Genomic DNA, 20158 nt, shown 5'->3' on the forward strand with positions numbered 1-20158 from the left:
TCATTCACTTCTTTCACTCAGAATGTCACCAACTCGAATCTTCGATTATCAAAGCCATCTCCCTTCCTCTCTATTCTCTTTCATCATAAGCCATCACTCAAATCATCACCTCCTCCTTCTCTTCCTTCTGTAACTCTCTCCTTGTCTGATGTTGATATCTCTGAGTTACAGAAGTTGGATCATGGAGTGAAACAGTGGCTAGTGAGTGCGAGTCGATTGACGAAGTACCAACAATGTAAATATTCCTTTTATCTCGATTATGTCAATTTTATCCCCTTTTTTTGATCAGTAGATTCAACATGCAGCGAAACTCCCTTCCTTGTATCTAAGTTATGGGATTGCTCTCCATAGTTGTGTTGAGGATTTGACACCAGTAAATGAGTTGATAGTTGTGAGATCTAGCTTATTTGGAAGGCTGGGCATTTACGTGAACGTGTTTCCCATCCTCCTACGGATCACAATATAATGGCTGTGCTAGATAGTGTGGCATCCGGTACTGAGACAGATGTGCTACGACATATACTGCGAGCCCATTGGAACCCTGATGAATACCAGCCAGCTACTCTGGAGAAGACAATGAAACTGCGCTATTATAACGGTGTGTTGAATTTCGTGCGAAGAGAGTTAGAACGTGTATTTGAAGAGAAAGAAAGATTGCAGCCGATGCATATAGAATCCGAGTTTGAGATTCCGGGAGAGGTTATGGTTGGCAATTCAACAGAGAAATATCTGTTACGAGGTGTGTTTGATCGAATTGAGGGGTAGAAATGGAGATTGAGGTTGATTCATAGGAAGAATGGGGATGAAGCTGTAATTGTGGATTATAAATCGAATCCATCCAATAAGGAGATGAATGAAAAGTCTTTTGCGTTGTCCGTGAAGACATATTATGGATTACAGACGGCGTGCTATTGGATGGCATTCCAAACCCTATATGGAAAAGAACCCCAATCAGTAGGAGAAAGTAAACAGTTGATACGTAGATGCGGTTTGAGAACATCGAAAGTGGAGTCCAATATTCACCTGAGCTGAAAAGTGTAGACACAAACAAAGTGAATGACTCGGTTAAACGGTACATTCAGGGAATCAAAGAAGGGGACTTTACCCCTTGTGGGAATGAATTTCAATGCAGTCGCTGTGAATTTAGAAATACATGCAAATATCGGACAGCTTAGACCCATTTGTATTTGTTCAACAAGAAACACATCTAATAACCACACAGATTCACCCATACGATAAGTCAATCATACACTATCTTTAGGCACCAATAAGAATGTTATTGATGGGAATGTGAATCAACTTTACGAAATAGCCGACAAGTCCCATAACAACAAAGCCAACAGCAGTGGCCGTAGCGGTCTGAGTGAATTCTATCCTTCAATGACAATTCGGAAAACATACCCTTCTTATCAGGCTTAGTGCAACGGTTGACCAAAAACTTGCTGTCTCTGATGAAGTCCTTTACAGGCTGGATGATTTCGGTCTCAATAGTCATGATTCGATAAGCGTTTACAGAAATGTGACAAGTGGAACCTAATTAATTGGGACTATGAGTTTCATTCATGGATGTCCCTATTGCTATCATTCCAGTTTTATTTCCTGCTTATTTCACTCATTTAGATACCTTTTCTGTTTCTTCCAACAAAGACATAATTCATTCTCTATTCCTTTTGCATCATTTGTTCTTCTAAATAGAGCCTGATATATTTCCACGAACAAACCTTTCTTGGTGGCATCCATGAACAAAGATTCCACTTCTTCAGGTTTCTCCATGGCAGTGTAGCACAAATACTTCACGTACGTCAGCAGCAAGGTTTTCCAGTCTTCCTCCTCCATCCTCTTCTCTACTTCAGCAAGGAACTTCAAGGCAAACTAGAGCTCAAAAGAGTCAACTAGAACTCACACTATAGTTCTTAGATTGATAACATACCAAAGCCAATTCAATGTTGAAGCGGAAAACAAGATCCGAATTAGTACCAGCACTCTTAATCATATTCTTATATTGATTAAGCAAGTCCTTCACATTCTTAATGTCATGAAGTCCTTCTCCCAGTGTTCTTTCTTGATTGAAGATCTCTGATTCATTGATTATAAGCGAAAGGAATGAATCCTTCTTCAAATCATCTGATGAAGCAATAATCGTCTTTAACTCTTCTGTTGATACTGTGGAACAGATCAAATCATTACTATCATAAATACAACAGTCAGTACCTACTAAAGCGAGAACACTATGTAATTGTAACTTTCTTTGGCTTCCTGATTCACAACATAAGTAAAAAGTCGCTTCAGATTATTCCTCTTCACCTTCACATTCTCTTCCGATTCAGATACATCAGAATGGATCTAGTATTCATTTCACTCTTCAGAATTACGTAATCATATAGCGATTTCATAGCAAACACTTCCCAATTCCGTATATCTGAAGCATCGAGATGAACAGCATTAAGAGCAGCTGACGAACAGTTCGTGTCAATAGCACCATTCTGAAGCGATATTAGTGTTTGAAGACGATATGACGATGTCAGCATGGCATTGTGATTTCCAGTTTCAGAGAAGAGTTCATTATATTGCTATTCATGAGGAAACATGACAACTGTCACATCAAAACTCTGAATCAGATTCGAAATCAGCAGTTGACCATAATCATAAGCAATTTGATAACTGACATTCCCGCGGGAATTTAAATAATCATCAACCATAGTGGAATAATAGAGATACTGATACTGGACATTATACTGATCAAGATGAAGAAGCTACACTTAAGAAACAATCAGAATCTTACTTTCAGCGCCTTTATCAAGTGATCATTGTGATCATTGATGATGATATGTAATTCTTGTTGTTCCTTCTCTCGCTCAGTCTTTAGCTGAATGACTTCTGTCTCATCACCTTGTAAGTATGCAGCCAGACTACCTTCTCGTTTTATGAAGGAGTGAGTGGTGTCTACCACTGTGTGAGTGTGTTTGCAACGACACTGAATGAACTCCTGCAGGAGTTTCGCCGTAGCGCATGTAGCTGAGTCATCTACAGCCTCGTTGAGAATGGTATCACAGGTAGCAGAAGCCTGTGTGAAGAGATGCAAACGAATGAAGGTACGAGCAGCGAGGAGATGAAGACGAGGATTGGCAGATTGAAGGAGGAAGTTAGCAGATTGAAGGAGAAGTGACTGTGTTCGCGATGAGAGTGGACCTGTACTAGGAATGAGAGAAGAAAAGGAGAATGACGATAGCAAGGTGAAGAGAGTGTGACTCTCCAGAGAGAAGGCAGTGAGACAACATGTTTCAGCAAGTTGAAGAGAAAGAGAAGGATTTGAATCATAGGTATAGTGATAAAGACTCTCAAGGAAGAGGAGATCAGCATTACTAGAAGACTGACTACGACCTCGTTTGATAATCTCAACAGCCTTCTCAGGTTGGTTCTCTTGGAGTAAACTAAGAATGATGATGATATGAAGAGGATACAGAATGGCATACAAAGCATACACAAGACCTGGGTCAGTTCGAATCTGATCACGATACATTCGCTGTAAGGAGATGCACTCAATAAGGGCTTGCTCTTTAATTACACGACGAGGATCAAGTTGCGACAAACATAGCCACAAACGAGCCAATTCATCAACATAAGTATCAGCACTATCAGTGTTCTCAATCAGAGAATGAATCAAATGATGAACAGAATGAAGGAGGATCTGATTGTTAAGAACACGTTGAACAATACTTCTTCATTCAGAGTGATCCTAATGGGAGTTTCATTAGTATTGGATTCACTCTCCTTGCTCTCATCAATGCTTGATACTGTGAAGCTCTTTGATGATGATTCCAGCATCATCACTTCATCACACATCAAATCCGTCCTATTATTGGAATTCCAAAAATATCTATACCAAATTGACATATTCGCAGGATCCAGGAATAGTCGACGTTGATTCAAGAGATGACGTTCACGGTTATATCGCTTATCTGGGAGAACTACATCAAATCCTCATTATTCCCCATACCTTGCAGATCACAAGTGATTGCCTGTAGTTGTCTCAAAACATTCAATTTCAGTTGAAGTAGTGAATCTGAAACTCCCAACATCTTGAATTCAATTGATCCTCATATCCTCACTTCAATACCCTTATCAACATGATTCAGAGCATTCTTCAGACATTCCTGACTGTATCCAATACAACCCTGGGATGCTTGTTCCATTCCCAGGTAGTAATAACAACGACTCCAATGAAACTCCTGAACAGATCCCAAAAAAGGAGTTTCAGTTGGCAGAAGAGAATGAGTGAGAAATACAAGTTCCTCTGTGAAGAGAAGCGAACGACACATAATCTGCAGTTTGATTGGAATAACAACAATACCTCCGATTTTAACAATATACACTCAAGCCAGAATTTCTCAATTTCATTACTTTCTGTGGTTACAATAGGCGTTTCATTCACACCACACTTCTGTTCTAACATTTCCAGAGTCATATCGACCGTCCTCAGAGAAGCTCCTAATCGATTGAGAGCGAAGTAACATTCACTCTGACTCTTGCTGTAATGAGCCACAGTCAGCCAATGTTGTGTGTCCTGTGCCTGAGCCGAAGCGAGAGTGATTAGTTTCTGATAGATCATTGTGGCGTTCGCATAGTCTTGAATATGATAATAGACAGGGGCAAGATATGAAGTGAGTAAGAGAGCAAAGGAATCTGAAAGAGTTGTGCTGAGGAGGGAAGATCCACTTGGTATAAGAGAGAGACTATTTGTGTACGTGGCAATTATAGCATCCCATGCATGAAGATGCTGACAACATGATAAGTATCCCTTCATGGCTTCTTCATGTTTCTTCTGCTTCTCTAATATCTTCTTATAAATTCTATCCATTAGATGTTCAGTGATTATTTACTTTGATCCTCGATCATAATCATGAACACATGTCTCATAAATAGATGCCAGAAATAGGAGGGTTTTTGAGTATGTTAGTTCATTACGGATTTGTCGGATAACAGTTTCTAAGCTATCCTGATCGGATTCCTGTTGAGTCAGTTGTTGTAAAGCAAGTGTCAGTGGTTCCAACAGAGGAGTGATACTCTCTCCTTCAGACCACTGCTGGCGTCGCTTATAACATGAGTACAATAAGCTAACAGGAGACTGTGACTCAGAGAGACGTGAATGAATTTTCTCAGCCATCGCATGATCATTCTATGCATAATCATCACGTTCTAGGTCAATACAGCATAGATTGAACACAACAAGGCTGACTCCAAAAGGGATGTATCCTCTGTTTCCAACAACTAGAGATAAACTGATTCAACGAGTATAACAGGCTCAAATATTCGCATTCCTTCCAGACTCTGACCGTCTGCTGTCAATGCCACTCCCTTCAACTCATCAATCATCGTATTTGAAGTTGTTGTTGGATACAATTGAATCAATTCATTAGTACTAGATAAGAAGCAACTAACTCAGAATACACAACCGTAATTCGAGACGAATCATTAGAACGAATTCGAAAAAGTAACTCCAGTTCCTTCAAATATCTTCGTTCACGGGAATATTCCGGTTTTAATGTATTGTAGGCACGTTCCAAATATTGCTGTTCTGCTTCCATATTCAAATCATTCTTAGAAGCCAATCCTACAGATAAACGAACAATAACGCAAGTTACCAAGATTTATGTACACACAACTTGCTTCCACATTATTTGCTATCAGTAAAGTATTCATAACCGAGTAGTAATTCTAACAGATGAAAATCAGGGAAATTTCATACAATGCCTTTTGTCTCCATTTCTCGTTTCGCATATTCCATGCTATAAAGACGAATATAGGGAGTAATTTTGGCGTCTTGAAGAATCAAGAAGCCTTTATCTGCTAACGATTGGCGTTCAGAAAGAGAGAGATAATGATCATCCGTATGAGCGAAGGAAAGACGTGTTTCGATGAATGCTGCTTGTAGTGAAGTACCTTCAAGAAGAGCTGATAACTCGGAAATCTCTTTGGACTAGAGATCAAAGTGATAGTTCGGTCTAACATTGTTTGACGTTGCAAAAAGGAAAGCTGAAAGTTTGTTTACGAATGTCGCAGTAGAAGAGGAGGAAAGATGACGAACTGATTTCTGGAACATAAGTTGAAGAATCTCCAATCCTAATTCTACATCTCTTTGTGTCGAAATTGAGAGGAAATCCTGTTCATGAACTCAGTTCCGAGTGATTACTAGATACTCCGAATACTTGAGTAAAGCACCGTCTCGATTCTCATGCGACAAATCAGGAATGAAGAGAATCTCCTGGAGAATTGCTACCACCTCTTTACTATTTCCTTCCTAACTATGAACCCTACCTCTAGTCCATACCGAATCATAGACTTTAAGCAACTTTTTGTAATCTCGGACGAGATCAGGAGACTGATCTCTCTTTTCCTTAGCAATGATCTTGCTCAAATACAATTTTGTCAGCTTTGAATCATCCATTCGGATTCCAATTTCTGATAAATACCGAAGCGAATTCATATGTTCAGCATCATAGTTCAATGCACTCTCAAAAGCAGTTTTGGCTTTCGCATACTAATATTTATTGTCAATAATACAGAAATGTACATTTTCAAGAGAAAAATATGCAACTCCCGTTGAATAAGCCACAAACAAACTATTTTTTCCCTTCATTCTCTCCTATGCATAAAAATAGTCATTTACAATAACGATATCACAAGTATCTACTACTTCCTTGTATTTCTTGGCTTTCAGTAAAGCAGTAATCTTCTGATAGTGATCAATGGGGTACAAAAGAATTACTTTCTTCACTTCAGCATTACTCATAGTTCCTCGATAAGTATTAGCGAGATATTGAAAGCAGCAACAAAATTGGGCCTTTTTCTGTCAGCTCATTTTTCTCTTGATTGAGAAGATTGTTAATGTTGATTCCTTCGTGACCGAACTGGTACAGTTTATATTACTTTCACTGATCACTCGATAGTCATTCATGTTTGTTGTATGCCAGGAAGTCTCTCCATGTATAAAACCATCGCTTTACAACATGGCAATTGCATGTCAGGAATCTAAGATTGGTTACATTGGAATGACTGATGCTTTTCATATGTTACAGTTGGAAGATGGAAAGGAAATACGCGCTATTGAGGGTTCTATTGCTGTGGATACAAGTGAGGATGGAGTTGTGATTGCCAGAGTATCCACTTCTTCAGTAGATTTGTTGATACGAAGGGAAGGAAATTTGTGTTCATCAACAGATTCAGTGGATTTGTTTGCAGATCGTGAGACAGTATCGTTTCCACGTCCCATAGATGTCTCTTCTATTCGCATATTCCATTTAGATCATGAATGTTTGGCATAGTTGCGTTTCTTGATTGGTAGCATATCTTGTTGTGTTGTATGGTGGAATTACTCTGTCTGTTGGTTTCTTTAATTCTCTCAGTCACGCATTCATGATCCAACCCATTAATACCACTGTTCGCTGTAGTCTTGTTGACTATTCTCCCAAAGGTCCTTTGCTTTGTACTGCTATGTTGGGTAGTAAATATAGGTTGTTGTAATCATAGATGGCTCGATTAGTCAATGGAAAGTGGTTTCTTCTTGTCGGTTAGAATACTGTGGAATCATATCGATTTCGACACTCCGGATCACTGGAATGACGATCCAGGATTATCCCAACATAGCAATCAGTATGGATGGTTGATTCGTTACATATAGCAACCTGGGAAGGAGATATCTATTACGGCAATGTCAAGAGTGGATTGGAGCAGAAACATTTCCCAGTTTCTTTAAAGGAGGGAAATGTCTCTGGTTAGAATTCAATCTCTTGTTGATTGGTAGATTACTGTGGTTCATTTATTCAGTATTGTTCAGAAAAACAAGTCTATATCGTTTCACGAGCAGTGGGAAAGGAATTATTGATATTCGACAGAACAATGGGTGACACATTTCAGTCCTTTTTTAGTCAATAGAAATCATGCTATCACATTTCATATTTGATGATTTCTTCCGCGGAATAGCTGTAGTTGCTTCTCATTCTCTTCTCTCATTCTATGGACTCACAAATCGGTTCTTGTATAAGTTTCAAGTGTTCATCGAGAATGAACATCAATCAGCTGTTCATCACCTCAGTCGAAAGAATGCAGTACCAAAACTGCCATGGCTCATTTGTTCGCATCCTACCTATTCACATACATTGTATCATCTTATTGAATGTATCATTTGTAGAATCAGAGGATCACACAGCATTTTTGTATCTGAGCCTATTATAGCTACTTGTGAGATCCAAAAAACATTTTTAGTGTTCACATCTTGTCGTTTCCTTGTTTTCACCGATTCTTTCCAGTTTCAGCAGAATCACTCCTTTTCTGGAGTTAAAGAAGCTTCCATTTTTGCAGTGTCCTGTTGCGAATTTCTGTTAATAGGGAATGAACTTGATGCCAATGGAAGTGTTTCTGGATTCTATATGAAAGGAGAACTTCGATTGAATAGTCTTCTGATTGGTCCACTGACTCGTTTGTCTCCACTTTGTGGGGATGTGTTTACCATTTCCAATGTAACTCAAACCGAGATTTATTTTCATGTATGTCATTTTGTTATGAATTCATAGGAAGGGAATCAAACACAATTCAACAGAGACCGTTCCATTTAGTTATATTGTTTGCTAATAAACACATCAACTATAAATATGCACCAATTGCTATATCTAAACCCAACTCTCAATACTCACTTGCTGACATTCACTCGCCAATGCTTCTACTAAAGGTCTCAATATATGATCCTAGAGATAAGATGCAAATAGAAACGTCAAACAATCAAAGATCGAATCGCTTTATCTTGAATCTTCAGAGCCTCTACTGAAAGTGATTCTCGATCCTTCTGCAAAGCAGAAAGGACTTCACGAAGAGTATCACATGCTGCACATGCAACAATCCGTGTGCTCAACTCAAATCGCTACTCATCAACAACAAGTTCGACAATTACAGCACAACGAGGTTTATAATAGACATAGCGGACCTGACCAAAGAGTTTATATAAATGTGGATCTACCAAACTGGTCTTGATAGCTTTCTTGGAAGGAAGTGTTTTCCACTCGACAAATTCACTCTGAATCAAATGCTACAATCAACAATACTTCATACAACCGTTGAGCAGATACTGGATAAGAATCATAATCCGCTTCATACAACAACTGTTGCAAAAAATTGATTCGACTAAATGGGCTTTCACTAAATGGGAACTGGCCAAGAGAAGACACAGTATCAAACAGGGATGACAAACTATCCTTCAGAAACTCCATATACATGTACATAGGTTGTTTTTCTGTTGGGAATAGACAATCAATGCTTTCTGGAGACAACTTCATCATCTCAAAAACAAGACAGTCTGGATCCGAATAACAAGCATGAACATATGATAACCGATCAAGAATAGCGTTAATATCAGTTGTCATGTTCGCTTATCAAACATATGACAATTCTTTGGATTTTGAGTATCAAATGGTTTTTGGTTGACTCTCCATTTCTGACCTCAAATCTGAAAGATATCATCACTTCACTGCATCCATCAAAATCTTCATTACTTCATGTTCTACATCTAATTTTCGTCCGATATCCGGATCTGAAGAGTAGAGACAGCAATCTAAAGAAATGTCATGAATCACGGGAATTCACAAATCCTTACGTCCCAAGATTTTGGTTGATAACCAAGTCCATTTTGAGGGGTTTATCCCTTGTGCAATGCCGGTATCAGACATGGATGAGTCAGAATCGAAGGATGAAGCTCCCTCAACAGAGAACAGTCTAAACATGGATGTTTCAACTCTTCCGGAGCAAACAGTGATCGTAACTTAGTATTTGATGAATGTAATGACGAAGGAACGGAGCGAGAATCCAACAACTCCAAGGTCCACTTTTTTACGTGAACGTGACATTTTGGATCCTGCTCCGAATTCTATGTTTTCGGATCGCTATATTAGTGGAATTGAGAAATTTCAGTAAGAGAACTAGTTCCAAATCACTCTTAGAGAGCAAGATTCGCCTTTTTTTGTTTCGGATTCCCTGCGCACAGGTGCTACCCCTCGGCTGTCATATCCATTAACACTTTCTCCGCCTTTGAAGCACTCTCCTACAGATATGGATTGTTCCCGATCTCCGTTTGTGTTTCATGACGTATACCATTTTATTTATCCATTCTGTATAGGTTTCAATAAATAACTCACGTGCTGGTTATCGAATTAGTCATGAACAACAACCTGATGTATTGTTCCCTCCTTCGACATCCAATACAAGTGATCGGTCAATGATGGAAGGTGACTCTTATTCACGTCCTTTGCCTGATCCTCATACTCCTCGTCTCTCCTCAGGTGCTAATCAACCTTTATTCGATAAATACTATTATTCACCAATTGCATCTTCTCGCATCGAACGTCCTCTGTTGAATTCGATTTCTTTGGTAATGTGTAGCTTCACAAACCATACAGACGATTCGATTTTATCAGTTCCTCTTTTCCTCCAAACCCCTCCTGTGGATAGTGACATCGATTTCGATAGTATGAGTCTTGATACACAGATGCGATGGCTACAACCTCCCAAGCTAGAATTGTCAGACGAATCTCAAAAGAAGGCTCATTATACGATGTATCGATTCAGTTCAGAACATGAAGAAGGAGCAGATACAACCAATACAGAACCTGAGACGACCGTAAAAGACTCTCCTAAGGGTAGAAGAAATAATCTGTATGAATGGTAGAAACACGTCCACGTCGGGATACGGACGATAGTTTTAGTGAGAACTACGAAGAAGAATCGATTGAAGAAGAGGAATTGCTGATTTCTTCCAGATCAGAGAGTTCGAATCATTCTCATCGTTCTCTTTCTTCTCGGCAGTCTTCTCGTTACCGTACAGATCACACACGAAAAACTCATAATCAATCAGATTCGATCGTGAAGAAATCATTGAAGCGAAGTGGGACTGAACTCAGTAACTCATTATCAGGTGTCTCAACTTCAGCTGGAGAGCATTCTGCTACTCCAGATCCCTCATCAAAGGTAACAGAGGAGGGTGAATCTCAGTATTTTCCTGTGACTATTGCAGTAGGGATGGATGAAAAGAGTGAAATACAGGCACATCCTTGCAATTGCAAGAAATCACGATGTCTGAAATTGTATTGTGAGTGTTTCTCTGCTGATATGTATTGTAATGGGTGTAATTGTACCTCGTGCTTAAACAATCCAGTACATTTGAAGAGAGAATGTGATCATCAGGCCCATCAGAAAGAACGGGAAGAAGCAAAACAGCTTCTTTTATCACGGAATACGAATGCATTTAAACCACGTGTTGTTGCTGATGCTCAATTGAATCGGATCAATCTCAAAGGTTGTAACTGTCGTAAAACTGGCTGTCTAAAGAAGTATTGTGAGTGTTATCAATCTGGAATTCCTTGTGGCCAGAATTGTAGATGTCAAGTAAGTATTAAGATAGGGCTTCATGATAGGATTGTCGAAATACAGGTGATAGCGCCGTAATGGGGTCTAAACGTCCTGCGAAGTAACCATTTTCATGTTTTCTTATGTTTGTTCCAAGATAACACTTGAGACTATTTATGGAACAGGCAATTACGATCTTTCCAATTATAAGGACAGGAATAAGATCGAAAACAAACAATACTCAAAGATTCTCACTACAGTCGTGGATAACGCATAACTCATTTTATCATCATGGAAACAGAGGGATTATCGTAGAAGAAAGAAAAGAGACAACAATACAAAATAAAGAGAGTTTGAAAAATGGAAGTGTATTTCGTCCAATACACTTTCCCATCCACATACAGTGATGATCCAGTTGATAACAGCAAACACCACAATCGAAGCAATGATGGACCTGGAAGCAGCTGCGACTAAAGTGACACTCCACTAATCATTAACCAAGCAATAACAGGATGTACAGCAGCGACATTTGCTCTTCTCATCAATATCTTGGGTTCCTCGGAAAACGATCCCAGGATTACTCATCGTGGTCATAAGAATACATAGTTCGGAGATAACAAAAATGACCAGACTTACAATCACACCCCATTGTTTCCATGCATGATAGAAATACATCGAGCCAAGAGATCCACAGAACAAGATAAACGGAACAAGAAGAGTCACAGGCATGAACTTCCAATCAGGTCCTACAATTGCTACGAATGGAAAGTAGTCATGTTTCAATTCGTTTCCCCAGAGAAGATAACAATTGCCAAGTCGACCTCCTTCCATTCATCCAGAATAGTATACGTACCTGTTTTTGGATACGAGAAGTGTTGATTCACGGGTTTAGGGTTGTATTCTTCAATCGATTGTTGCCAGTTGAAAGTAGATGCTGTATCTGGATATTCTAAAAGTAACTAGAATACGACGTGATACAACTATATGGAAACAGAATCTGTTCAATAGTTTTCTTGTCAGTCTGTGGAATAGGAATACCATTGTTGTTTTCAGTATTGCTAGGAGAAGTCTTCTGATCGTCTGTCATCAAAATAGGAAAGAGAACAAACAATGATTACCAGAAATCATCCTCCTTTCTTCCTCTCGTTACTCCCCATTTATCAACAACTCTCTCCTTCACAGTTTCTTCTGTTACTTGTTCCGAGAAATCGGGTTCAAGGTTCACCATACCAACAGGTGCAGTTATAGATACCTCTTCTGATGTAATCTCTACTGGTTCCATTATTTCGTTAATCTCCTTGTCATCACTGACTTCATCAATCCCACTCTCCTTTTCATATTCAAATTCATCCTTCTCGTCCACAGCAACTTCTACTTCACTCTTATCCTGATCCAACTGATCAAGTTCCATCATTCTCTTCTTCAGCTCCTCATACTCATTTCGTATCATCTCGACATCCTCTTCATCACCCACATATCCAATCGGTTGACCCATCTTCACCTTCTCACCTGGTTCAACCAACCAATGAATGCGAGGGGCCTCAAATGCCATCACCACTGTCGAACCCAGAGCAAACGTACCCACACGTTCACCAACAGAAGCTGGCCATATTGAATCATAATGCTTGTGATGATGATGATTGGAGTAGATGAGCTCATGAGGCTGGTTTGTCACAATCGGGTCTGAGAGATTGCTCAATTTGATGCTGCCAACATTATAAGCACCAACCATTCCGAGAGCGAAGAATCCTTCTTTCCAAGTGCCTGACAAAACAACCCTCTCATTCAGTGTAAAGAGTCCTTTGACCTTAGTTGCATATGATTCCTTCACAGGAAGCAATTTTCCAGGGACATGCACTCGATCAGTCACATTAAACCCGACAGGACTGTGAATGTGATGATAGTTTGATGGAGAAAGATAGATTACAATACTGTAGAGATTGTTGGAGGAGTCTACAATAAGACAAAAGGAGAATGCTAACTATCAAGAGAAGGATGGGATCCTAAAAATTCTCGCAATGAATATGTGACTCCCTTAACTTGGTGCAGCTGAATATTTTTGTCACCTCCAAAATGCTACATGTTATCTCATTACCAAACATCTACCTCATCCATAATACTAATGGTTCCATCCACTGGAGATACAATAGTTTTGGGATTCTGGAAAATAGGACGGGAACTGGGACGCAGGTCACGAGTAAAGAATGAATTAGGAGTTGGATAGTCTTCGAAGGCTCCCCTAGATGAGAATTCATGACAAAGGATACTGAAATTCAGAAACATCAATTCCCACCACACGAGAGACATATGAATAAACGGGCTTTCTCCAACTCACAGGTCTAAAAGGAACAAACCAACTTATTCACATACAACCGAATATTCATCACTTTCCCTATAAGTCGGCTTCCGGTACGATTCAATAGAAATGTATGTGCTGCAACCTATGAATAATAGACATCATGATAAAACAAACCTGCTTAGGAGTAAGGGTTTCTAACTCATAAGCCGTAGGATTGTTTAAAGACTGAATATACGCTTCCTTATCGTATGGAAATGCATATCCATACCATAGCAAACCTCCCACAGCTGCAAGACCTTAAAATGACAGATCAACCTGGATTACCTACCAACAGTGGTTGGATTAATCAATTTGCGATAAAATGGCTTGGTATCTACAAAGAATCAAAAAGTAAGAGAGAATAGTCATACTCTTGACTGTAGCAAACGACCGAAGAGAGGAAATCCTCTTTGAGGTAAGTCTCACAGAATTCGAGACAGAAAACATGTTTCTGAATAAGCCAAGAAACCAAATGATCAACAAACACTCACAAGAAATACTATTGTTTTAACAATACTAAGAGAATTGGTTTTTCGATATCAAACTCCAATGAACGAATCAAACGGATACTCTAGGTCTTGTTTGGATCATCTTTGTGAATCTAGAGACATTAGGCTAGATACTAACCATGTACGTTCTGTTCATATACAGATGACTGGAAAGGCAATGTGAGAACACCCTATATTATACTAAATTTGATTCAACATACGAAGCAATGCTCCAATCTACGCATACTCTGGTTCAACTCACTAATACGAGCATTCATCTTTTGAATAATCTCGTTCATCTAAAAATCAAGTTCTAAGTGGATTTCAAATACATCTCGTAAAGATGAGGCCATTTGAGCCAACTCCTGAATGATGAGGATCTATTCGTCAAAACTGCACTTCAAACACCCCACAGAGTCGTTATCGTTATTCATCAACAAAAAGGATGAAAATAGAGAGATTAGTAACTGTCCTCAATGATCCGACCCACCACTTCCGGTGTAATTCGCTTATTTTCTCCAAGGACGATCTTCTTATCAGTAAATCTATGGATCATGGCTCCTCCTAATCAGTACTTCTTCACCACATCCTCAATCCACTTTTTATCGTCACTGACCTTATACTGACAAATGTGAGTTGGTGTAGCCATCGTATTCTCATAAAACTCTTCAATCAGCTCAATTGTTCGCATGGCCATCTGAGGAATATTTCCAACTACATCAAACAATTCAGGTATATGTACCTTCGAGTCCAAACACACGATGTCCCATCTGAGCTAGTTTCTGCATCTTCGCATCAAATTGGAAGCGAAGTACACGAGGCTACCCATGAGATAGAATATCCATTTCTACTTGAATACAAGCAAGCGTACAAGCATGATCCATTCCAAGATATGCTGTCAATTCATGTCCGATCATGTGTGTTGCCCAATCTTGAATCACACCTTGAGCAATCCATTTATTCAGTGCCTGAGTTGCTGCCCACATCACATTACTCCTAGCAATATAACTGTGTGGATTTGACATCACCAGCTTTCCCTACCAGTGAGTAAAAACAACGAAACAAACATTATCAATAAGAACTTGAAGTAAAGCCTCTGAATAACGATCCTGAACATCCGCATCTATTCATCAATCACATGAATGGAGATTACGCATGCACACGGTAAGATACTGTTCACAGACATGGACAAATGAATCTACAACACCGTTTGCTGTTTGACGGGTTGGAAGAGACATGGTGGTTTCAGGATCAAGAATGGAGAATTGAGGGAATACATGAGAAGAATTAAAAGCACACTTCATCTATACATTAGGTCCAAAAACAAATATAACATTTAGCTTCCGACGAGACAGAACAGCACCATTATTGCTTTCAGATCCCGTCTACATATAAAACAGCAAGTTAAACGATATACAGCAGGAAGAGTCATCACACAGCCAAGAGGAACAGCCGATTGAATTCCCTTTCCTCCTGACAGAACCATATTCCATGGATCCGGTGTCTCCGTATACTTTGAAGCAGCAGCAATGAATTTAGTTGCATCAGCAACAGAACCACCACCCACAGCAAGAAGGAATGTATTATCAACACCCATAGACTTGACAATATCGGTAGCCTTTACAGCTGTATCAAAATCTGGATTTGCTTCGATTCCGCCGAATTCATTAACGGAGTATCCTTTCAATGCATCCATAACTTGGTTGTAAACTCCATTTCGTTTAATGCTCCCTCCACCATAGACAACAAGAACTTTCTTGTCTTTAGGAATCAACGAAGGTAACTTGGCGATTTGACCCTTACCAAAAACAATACGCGTAATATTCGCGTAGTTGAAGTTTTTCATCCCAGACAACATGACAATCGAAGGTGTATTTGAATAATCAACACATTTCTTTTGTATTCAAGGGTGAAATTTTTCATGGTGATTCAGAAGAAAGGAGAGATCAAATCCAAGAAGGTGAGAGGTAATAAAGATGACCAACCTGCCATCAAGCATAAGAAGCAAAAGGGATATGTTCGCCGTGCCTTGAAGAACATGGAGCCCAAATTGATTGAGAATCCAAAGGGAGCGATGTTCATTCGTTCAACCACAGCCAGTCAGAAGGTGATGGATGTGATGCGAGATTTGGTAAGATGAACCTTTGTTGGTGATAATGTGATTAGCTCCGATTGAAAAAGCCCTTTTGCAAACTATTGTCGAAAAAGAACAACATTCGTCCCTTTGACGATGTCAATACGCTTGAGTTTTTCTCACAGAAGAATGACTGCAGTTTGTTTCTGGTGGGAAGCCACTCCAAGAAGCGACCTCAGAATCTCATCATGGGACGTTTGTTCAACTACCAACTTTTAGACATGGTCGAGTTTGGTGTTCTTGATTACAAATCAACAGACTCCTTCAAGTCATTGAAGGTGGGTTTTTGGGTTACGCACTGAGAAATAGAGCCAAGTTGGCCAGAAGCCTATGTTCCTCTTCCAGAGCGATTTATGGCAATATTCGGAGAAGCACATCTTAGCGAAGAATCTTCTTCTGGATTTCTTCCGAGGTCAGGAAGTGGAATCAATAAATCTTGCAGGTCTCAGTCACGTCATTAGTGTGACTGCAGTTGGAAGTGAGACTGATGAGAAACCTCGAATCTACTTCCGTGTTTATGGTACAATTGCACAAGTAAAATGAACTCTAGCTACAAACTACAAGCGAGTCGGAGGAGTGGTTCCTCGAGTGGATTTGGAATTGATGGGTCCTTCGTTGGATTTGGAGATTCGACGTATCCATGAGAATGTAACCGATCTAAAGAAACAGAGTCTGCGTGTACCTCATGGAGTCAAGGCAGTGAAGGTAAAGAATGTTTCTCATAATGTGTTTGGTGAGAAGTTGGGTCGTATGCATATGACAAGACAAGAGGTAGATAAGATGCAGTTGAGGAAGATCAAAGCATTAAAGATTCTTCGAAAGGAACGACTTCATAAAGAGAAGAAGGAATAATCTTGTTGTTTAGTGAAGTGTTTGTGAAAGAAACAATCACCTTAGTTAGTAAAGTACTCTTTCAGGTACTTTGACATGAATTGCTTCTTCGAGATATTCATTAGAATATTCTGCTCAGCGATACTGATTGACTGAGATACTTCTTTCAGATTGTTCTCTTCCTTCGCAAAGAATGCTTGGAATTCAGTTAATTCTGAAGGAGTATCCAACACAGAACCACCTGCCTCAACGAAATAGCCAAGCATATTGAAAGAACCTCTCAGACTGTCCTTCAACTTGCCCAAATTCTCCGCTAAGTATTCCCAACACATCTTATGATATTGACGATTGCGTACAACACTAGCAAAGCATGTATACGTATCCTGCTTACGAACTGTTCCATCCAGAGTGAAACCTAAAATACGACGTACCAGATTCGGGAAACGGGCCTGACCTACTGCTGCTATAATACGTCGCTTCTCAGCACCTGTTGTCGTCTCGTACTTCTCCATCAGCTGACTGATTGTTCGAGATACAGTCAATTCGTCTCCTTCCTTTACACCTTCACGCATACACAACAAACGGATCTCAGTATGGCAGACCGTTTCGTCGTTGTGCTTCATTAGTTCATTAAATCGACGAAGTGCTTCTGCACGTACAGTCTCATCCTCACAAATAGTACACAACGCTCTAGTCCATAAATCCAATCCCCATCTCTCACCCAAGAATCAAAGGACGTGCTGAAGTCTCATAAACATTCTCACCTTCAATTGGATCCCAACCACACACTTCATATCCATGATACAACAACTGACGAGTGTATTCTTGATAAGGTACTTTTAGAGACTCATCAACATCTTCATAGAGCGAATTCAGTAATGATACTTCAAATTCAAGCACAGACCAATCATTCTCCTGTTTATAAGCCTCCATAAATGAAAGAAGATCCGATGGTTTCACTCTCTGGGCGTTACACAGGCGTTTCATATCCAGAAGAAGTTGAATTCGATCTAATGAAGAGATTTCTTGATCAGCAACAGCCTGTTTCAAAGCTGAAAGCATTGAAGCAGGATACTGAACAAGACAGAGAGTATACTGATTGATCTTCAACCACTTATTTTCCTTCATCAATCGAGCGATCAATGTATCAAATTCTTCCTTCTTCTCATTCTCATATAACACCTGTTGTACTCCTGAAGGAGTAACAATAGCCAACGGAATCTTCCACTCACTACAATCAATTCTCGATCTCAGTTCTACCTTTCCTTCACAGGTTCTGCTGGGTTACTGAAAAAGACTTGTTGATGTGACTCGATACGACCATCCTTCTCATCGAGTACGAGCAAAGGATATCCAGGTTCTTGGGTCCAACTACATATGAATCAGAAATTCCATAAAAACTTCTTCATAATGGCTTCACAGTCAAATCCACTTCCTTCACTCAAAGCTCTCCATAGATCTTCTGTGCAAGTATTCGAATACTTGTGACGATTCAAGTATATTTGCATTCCTTTTCTGAAAGCTTCTTTTCCAATGAAACTGACAAGCATATGAATGACTGAAGAACCCTTGTTGTAGCTTATTCCATCAAATATCTGATCAATCTCTTCAGGATACTTGACAGGTACTTCAATAGGATGAGTAGAAGTGAATGAGTCATCATAGAATGCAGTGCAGAAACTATCACTGTAAAACTCGGTGAACATGTTCCATTGAGGGAACAGATCATCAACACACACATATTCCATGTATGAAGCAAAGCCTTCATTCAACCACAAATGAGTCCACCACTCCATTGTCACCAAGTCTCCAAACCACTACTTCTGAAGTGTATCCATTTGACTTACCATATGAGCAATCTCGTGAGAGACCACAAGAGAAACTCTCTTTTTGTTGGCAATACTCGCCGTCTTCTCATCAATCAGAACATCAACTTCGCGGAATGTCACACAACCCCAGTTCTCCATAGCCCCAGCAGCAAAATCTGGAATTGGAAGCAAATCCAGTTTCTTCAGTGGATAAGGAATATGGAAGAAGTCCTTTGCATTATCACACTCCATTTGTTTATACTGCATAGAAAGCAATAGCATGAAGACCCACTTGCAGAGCAAAGTTACCCCATTCACTCTTACCTAGAGGAGTATAACTAGAGATTAGAAATGTGTCTTACTCGAACCAGTTCACCTGAACTCCATTCTTGCTGAAACCACTGATCATATCAAATTCACCAACAACAAAAGCAAGAAGGTATGTGGACATGATGGGAGTTTCGTCAAATTCAAAGATCTAGAGTGAAAAAGGAATAGGATGAAATACATTCTTCATCCCATGATCGTTAACAGTCAATTTCTTAACCACAGGCATATTACTCACAGCAGTGTAACCAACTGGAGTTGTTAGCCATACTCGGAAACGAGCCTTTAAAGCAGGTTCATCCCAACAAGGGAAGGCCATTCTAGCATCTGTTGACTCGAATTGAGTTGTGGCCATGTACTTTTCAACTCCATCCACAGAGTACTTGCTACGGTAGAAACCTTGCATGTAGTCATTGAGGATTCCACTGAAAACAACATGAAGCATGGCAGTCCCTTGTTTCAGAGGATGATCCAGCTTAAAGACCACACGTTGTTGTTTCTTGAGAACAAGAATTCTAGAGCTAAATCGTCCTTTATGTCCATACTGGTCAATCTTTGTTTCCACGTCCGCTACAGTTAGAGATGCAGACTACATGAATAACAAAACTAGGAGACGTATCGTACGTGAATTGCGAGTTCCTTCGCATTGAGCATAACAAAATCAGTTTCTTCCTTGACATTTAGCTCAATGTCAACATATCCAGAGAACGTCCATTTCGTTAAATCAATATCTTCATAGTGAAGTGCATACCTAAGGTTCACAATGAACTCATTGCCTACTTCACAGGTACAACATTCTTAGGTAATCTCACTTCTTCAATAGCAGCTTCCATACTTTTCTTTT

General features: G+C 39.6%; 11 protein-coding genes across 11 annotated transcripts; 4 read left to right on the plus strand and 7 right to left on the minus strand.

Annotated features, from left to right (window-relative positions):
- Positions 1–259: 259 nt before the first annotated feature.
- Positions 260–1175, plus strand: JH06_1779 (ATP-dependent DNA helicase; the record flags this gene model as incomplete). The annotated part of the gene is made up of 5 exons (XM_014672166.1): positions 260–288; positions 331–373; positions 403–761; positions 792–954; positions 984–1175. The coding sequence occupies 5 exons, from the start codon at positions 260–262 to the stop codon at positions 1173–1175; spliced, it is 786 nt and encodes a 261-aa protein (XP_014527652.1).
- Positions 1176–1257: 82 nt separating this feature from the next.
- Positions 1258–1495, minus strand: JH06_1780 (putative translocase SEC61 subunit gamma; the record flags this gene model as incomplete). Its single annotated transcript, XM_014672167.1, has 2 exons — positions 1258–1370; positions 1402–1495. 2 exons carry the CDS (start codon positions 1493–1495, stop codon positions 1258–1260), a joined length of 207 nt encoding a protein of 68 aa, XP_014527653.1.
- A 166-nt stretch (positions 1496–1661) lies between these two features.
- On the minus strand, positions 1662–5700 carry JH06_1781 (hypothetical protein; the record flags this gene model as incomplete). Its single annotated transcript, XM_014672168.1, has 17 exons — positions 1662–1684; positions 1722–1872; positions 1931–2186; positions 2228–2343; positions 2373–2570; positions 2595–2753; positions 2783–3688; positions 3718–3853; positions 3884–3968; positions 3998–4079; positions 4110–4351; positions 4402–4850; positions 4881–5176; positions 5209–5268; positions 5299–5419; positions 5440–5611; positions 5664–5700. The coding sequence occupies 17 exons, from the start codon at positions 5698–5700 to the stop codon at positions 1662–1664; spliced, it is 3489 nt and encodes a 1162-aa protein (XP_014527654.1).
- Positions 5701–6172: 472 nt separating this feature from the next.
- Positions 6173–6790, minus strand: JH06_1782 (hypothetical protein; the record flags this gene model as incomplete). Its single annotated transcript, XM_014672169.1, has 4 exons — positions 6173–6298; positions 6329–6538; positions 6572–6643; positions 6668–6790. 4 exons carry the CDS (start codon positions 6788–6790, stop codon positions 6173–6175), a joined length of 531 nt encoding a protein of 176 aa, XP_014527655.1.
- A 217-nt stretch (positions 6791–7007) lies between these two features.
- JH06_1783 (hypothetical protein) lies at positions 7008–7776 on the plus strand (the record flags this gene model as incomplete). The annotated part of the gene is made up of 4 exons (XM_014672170.1): positions 7008–7311; positions 7343–7498; positions 7528–7650; positions 7679–7776. 4 exons carry the CDS (start codon positions 7008–7010, stop codon positions 7774–7776), a joined length of 681 nt encoding a protein of 226 aa, XP_014527656.1.
- Positions 7777–10095: 2319 nt separating this feature from the next.
- Positions 10096–11513, plus strand: JH06_1784 (hypothetical protein; the record flags this gene model as incomplete). Its single annotated transcript, XM_014672171.1, has 5 exons — positions 10096–10131; positions 10163–10682; positions 10712–11055; positions 11086–11427; positions 11457–11513. The coding sequence occupies 5 exons, from the start codon at positions 10096–10098 to the stop codon at positions 11511–11513; spliced, it is 1299 nt and encodes a 432-aa protein (XP_014527657.1).
- A 989-nt stretch (positions 11514–12502) lies between these two features.
- Positions 12503–14173, minus strand: JH06_1785 (phosphatidylserine decarboxylase; the record flags this gene model as incomplete). The annotated part of the gene is made up of 8 exons (XM_014672172.1): positions 12503–13341; positions 13371–13464; positions 13495–13627; positions 13656–13712; positions 13759–13829; positions 13862–13983; positions 14016–14060; positions 14098–14173. 8 exons carry the CDS (start codon positions 14171–14173, stop codon positions 12503–12505), a joined length of 1437 nt encoding a protein of 478 aa, XP_014527658.1.
- Positions 14174–14348: 175 nt separating this feature from the next.
- Positions 14349–14648, minus strand: JH06_1786 (hypothetical protein; the record flags this gene model as incomplete). Its single annotated transcript, XM_014672173.1, has 4 exons — positions 14349–14405; positions 14436–14513; positions 14547–14594; positions 14628–14648. 4 exons carry the CDS (start codon positions 14646–14648, stop codon positions 14349–14351), a joined length of 204 nt encoding a protein of 67 aa, XP_014527659.1.
- Positions 14649–14674: 26 nt separating this feature from the next.
- Positions 14675–16072, minus strand: JH06_1787 (alcohol dehydrogenase; the record flags this gene model as incomplete). The annotated part of the gene is made up of 8 exons (XM_014672174.1): positions 14675–14759; positions 14790–14928; positions 14957–15035; positions 15066–15251; positions 15282–15337; positions 15368–15518; positions 15549–15599; positions 15632–16072. The coding sequence occupies 8 exons, from the start codon at positions 16070–16072 to the stop codon at positions 14675–14677; spliced, it is 1188 nt and encodes a 395-aa protein (XP_014527660.1).
- A 63-nt stretch (positions 16073–16135) lies between these two features.
- On the plus strand, positions 16136–17200 carry JH06_1788 (hypothetical protein; the record flags this gene model as incomplete). Its single annotated transcript, XM_014672175.1, has 4 exons — positions 16136–16345; positions 16381–16626; positions 16658–16868; positions 16899–17200. 4 exons carry the CDS (start codon positions 16136–16138, stop codon positions 17198–17200), a joined length of 969 nt encoding a protein of 322 aa, XP_014527661.1.
- Positions 17201–17241: 41 nt separating this feature from the next.
- On the minus strand, positions 17242–20147 carry JH06_1789 (putative puromycin sensitive; the record flags this gene model as incomplete). Its single annotated transcript, XM_014672176.1, has 11 exons — positions 17242–17869; positions 17901–18410; positions 18440–18550; positions 18581–18996; positions 19027–19218; positions 19250–19325; positions 19356–19465; positions 19496–19829; positions 19860–19903; positions 19939–20065; positions 20095–20147. 11 exons carry the CDS (start codon positions 20145–20147, stop codon positions 17242–17244), a joined length of 2601 nt encoding a protein of 866 aa, XP_014527662.1.
- Between the last annotated feature and the right edge of the window lie 11 nt (positions 20148–20158).

Source organism: Blastocystis sp. subtype 4, assembly GCF_000743755.1.
Source record: "Blastocystis sp. subtype 4 strain WR1 chromosome Unknown seqid_0109, whole genome shotgun sequence".
In the NCBI taxonomy this organism is placed as follows: Eukaryota; class Bigyra; order Opalinata; family Blastocystidae; genus Blastocystis; species Blastocystis sp. subtype 4.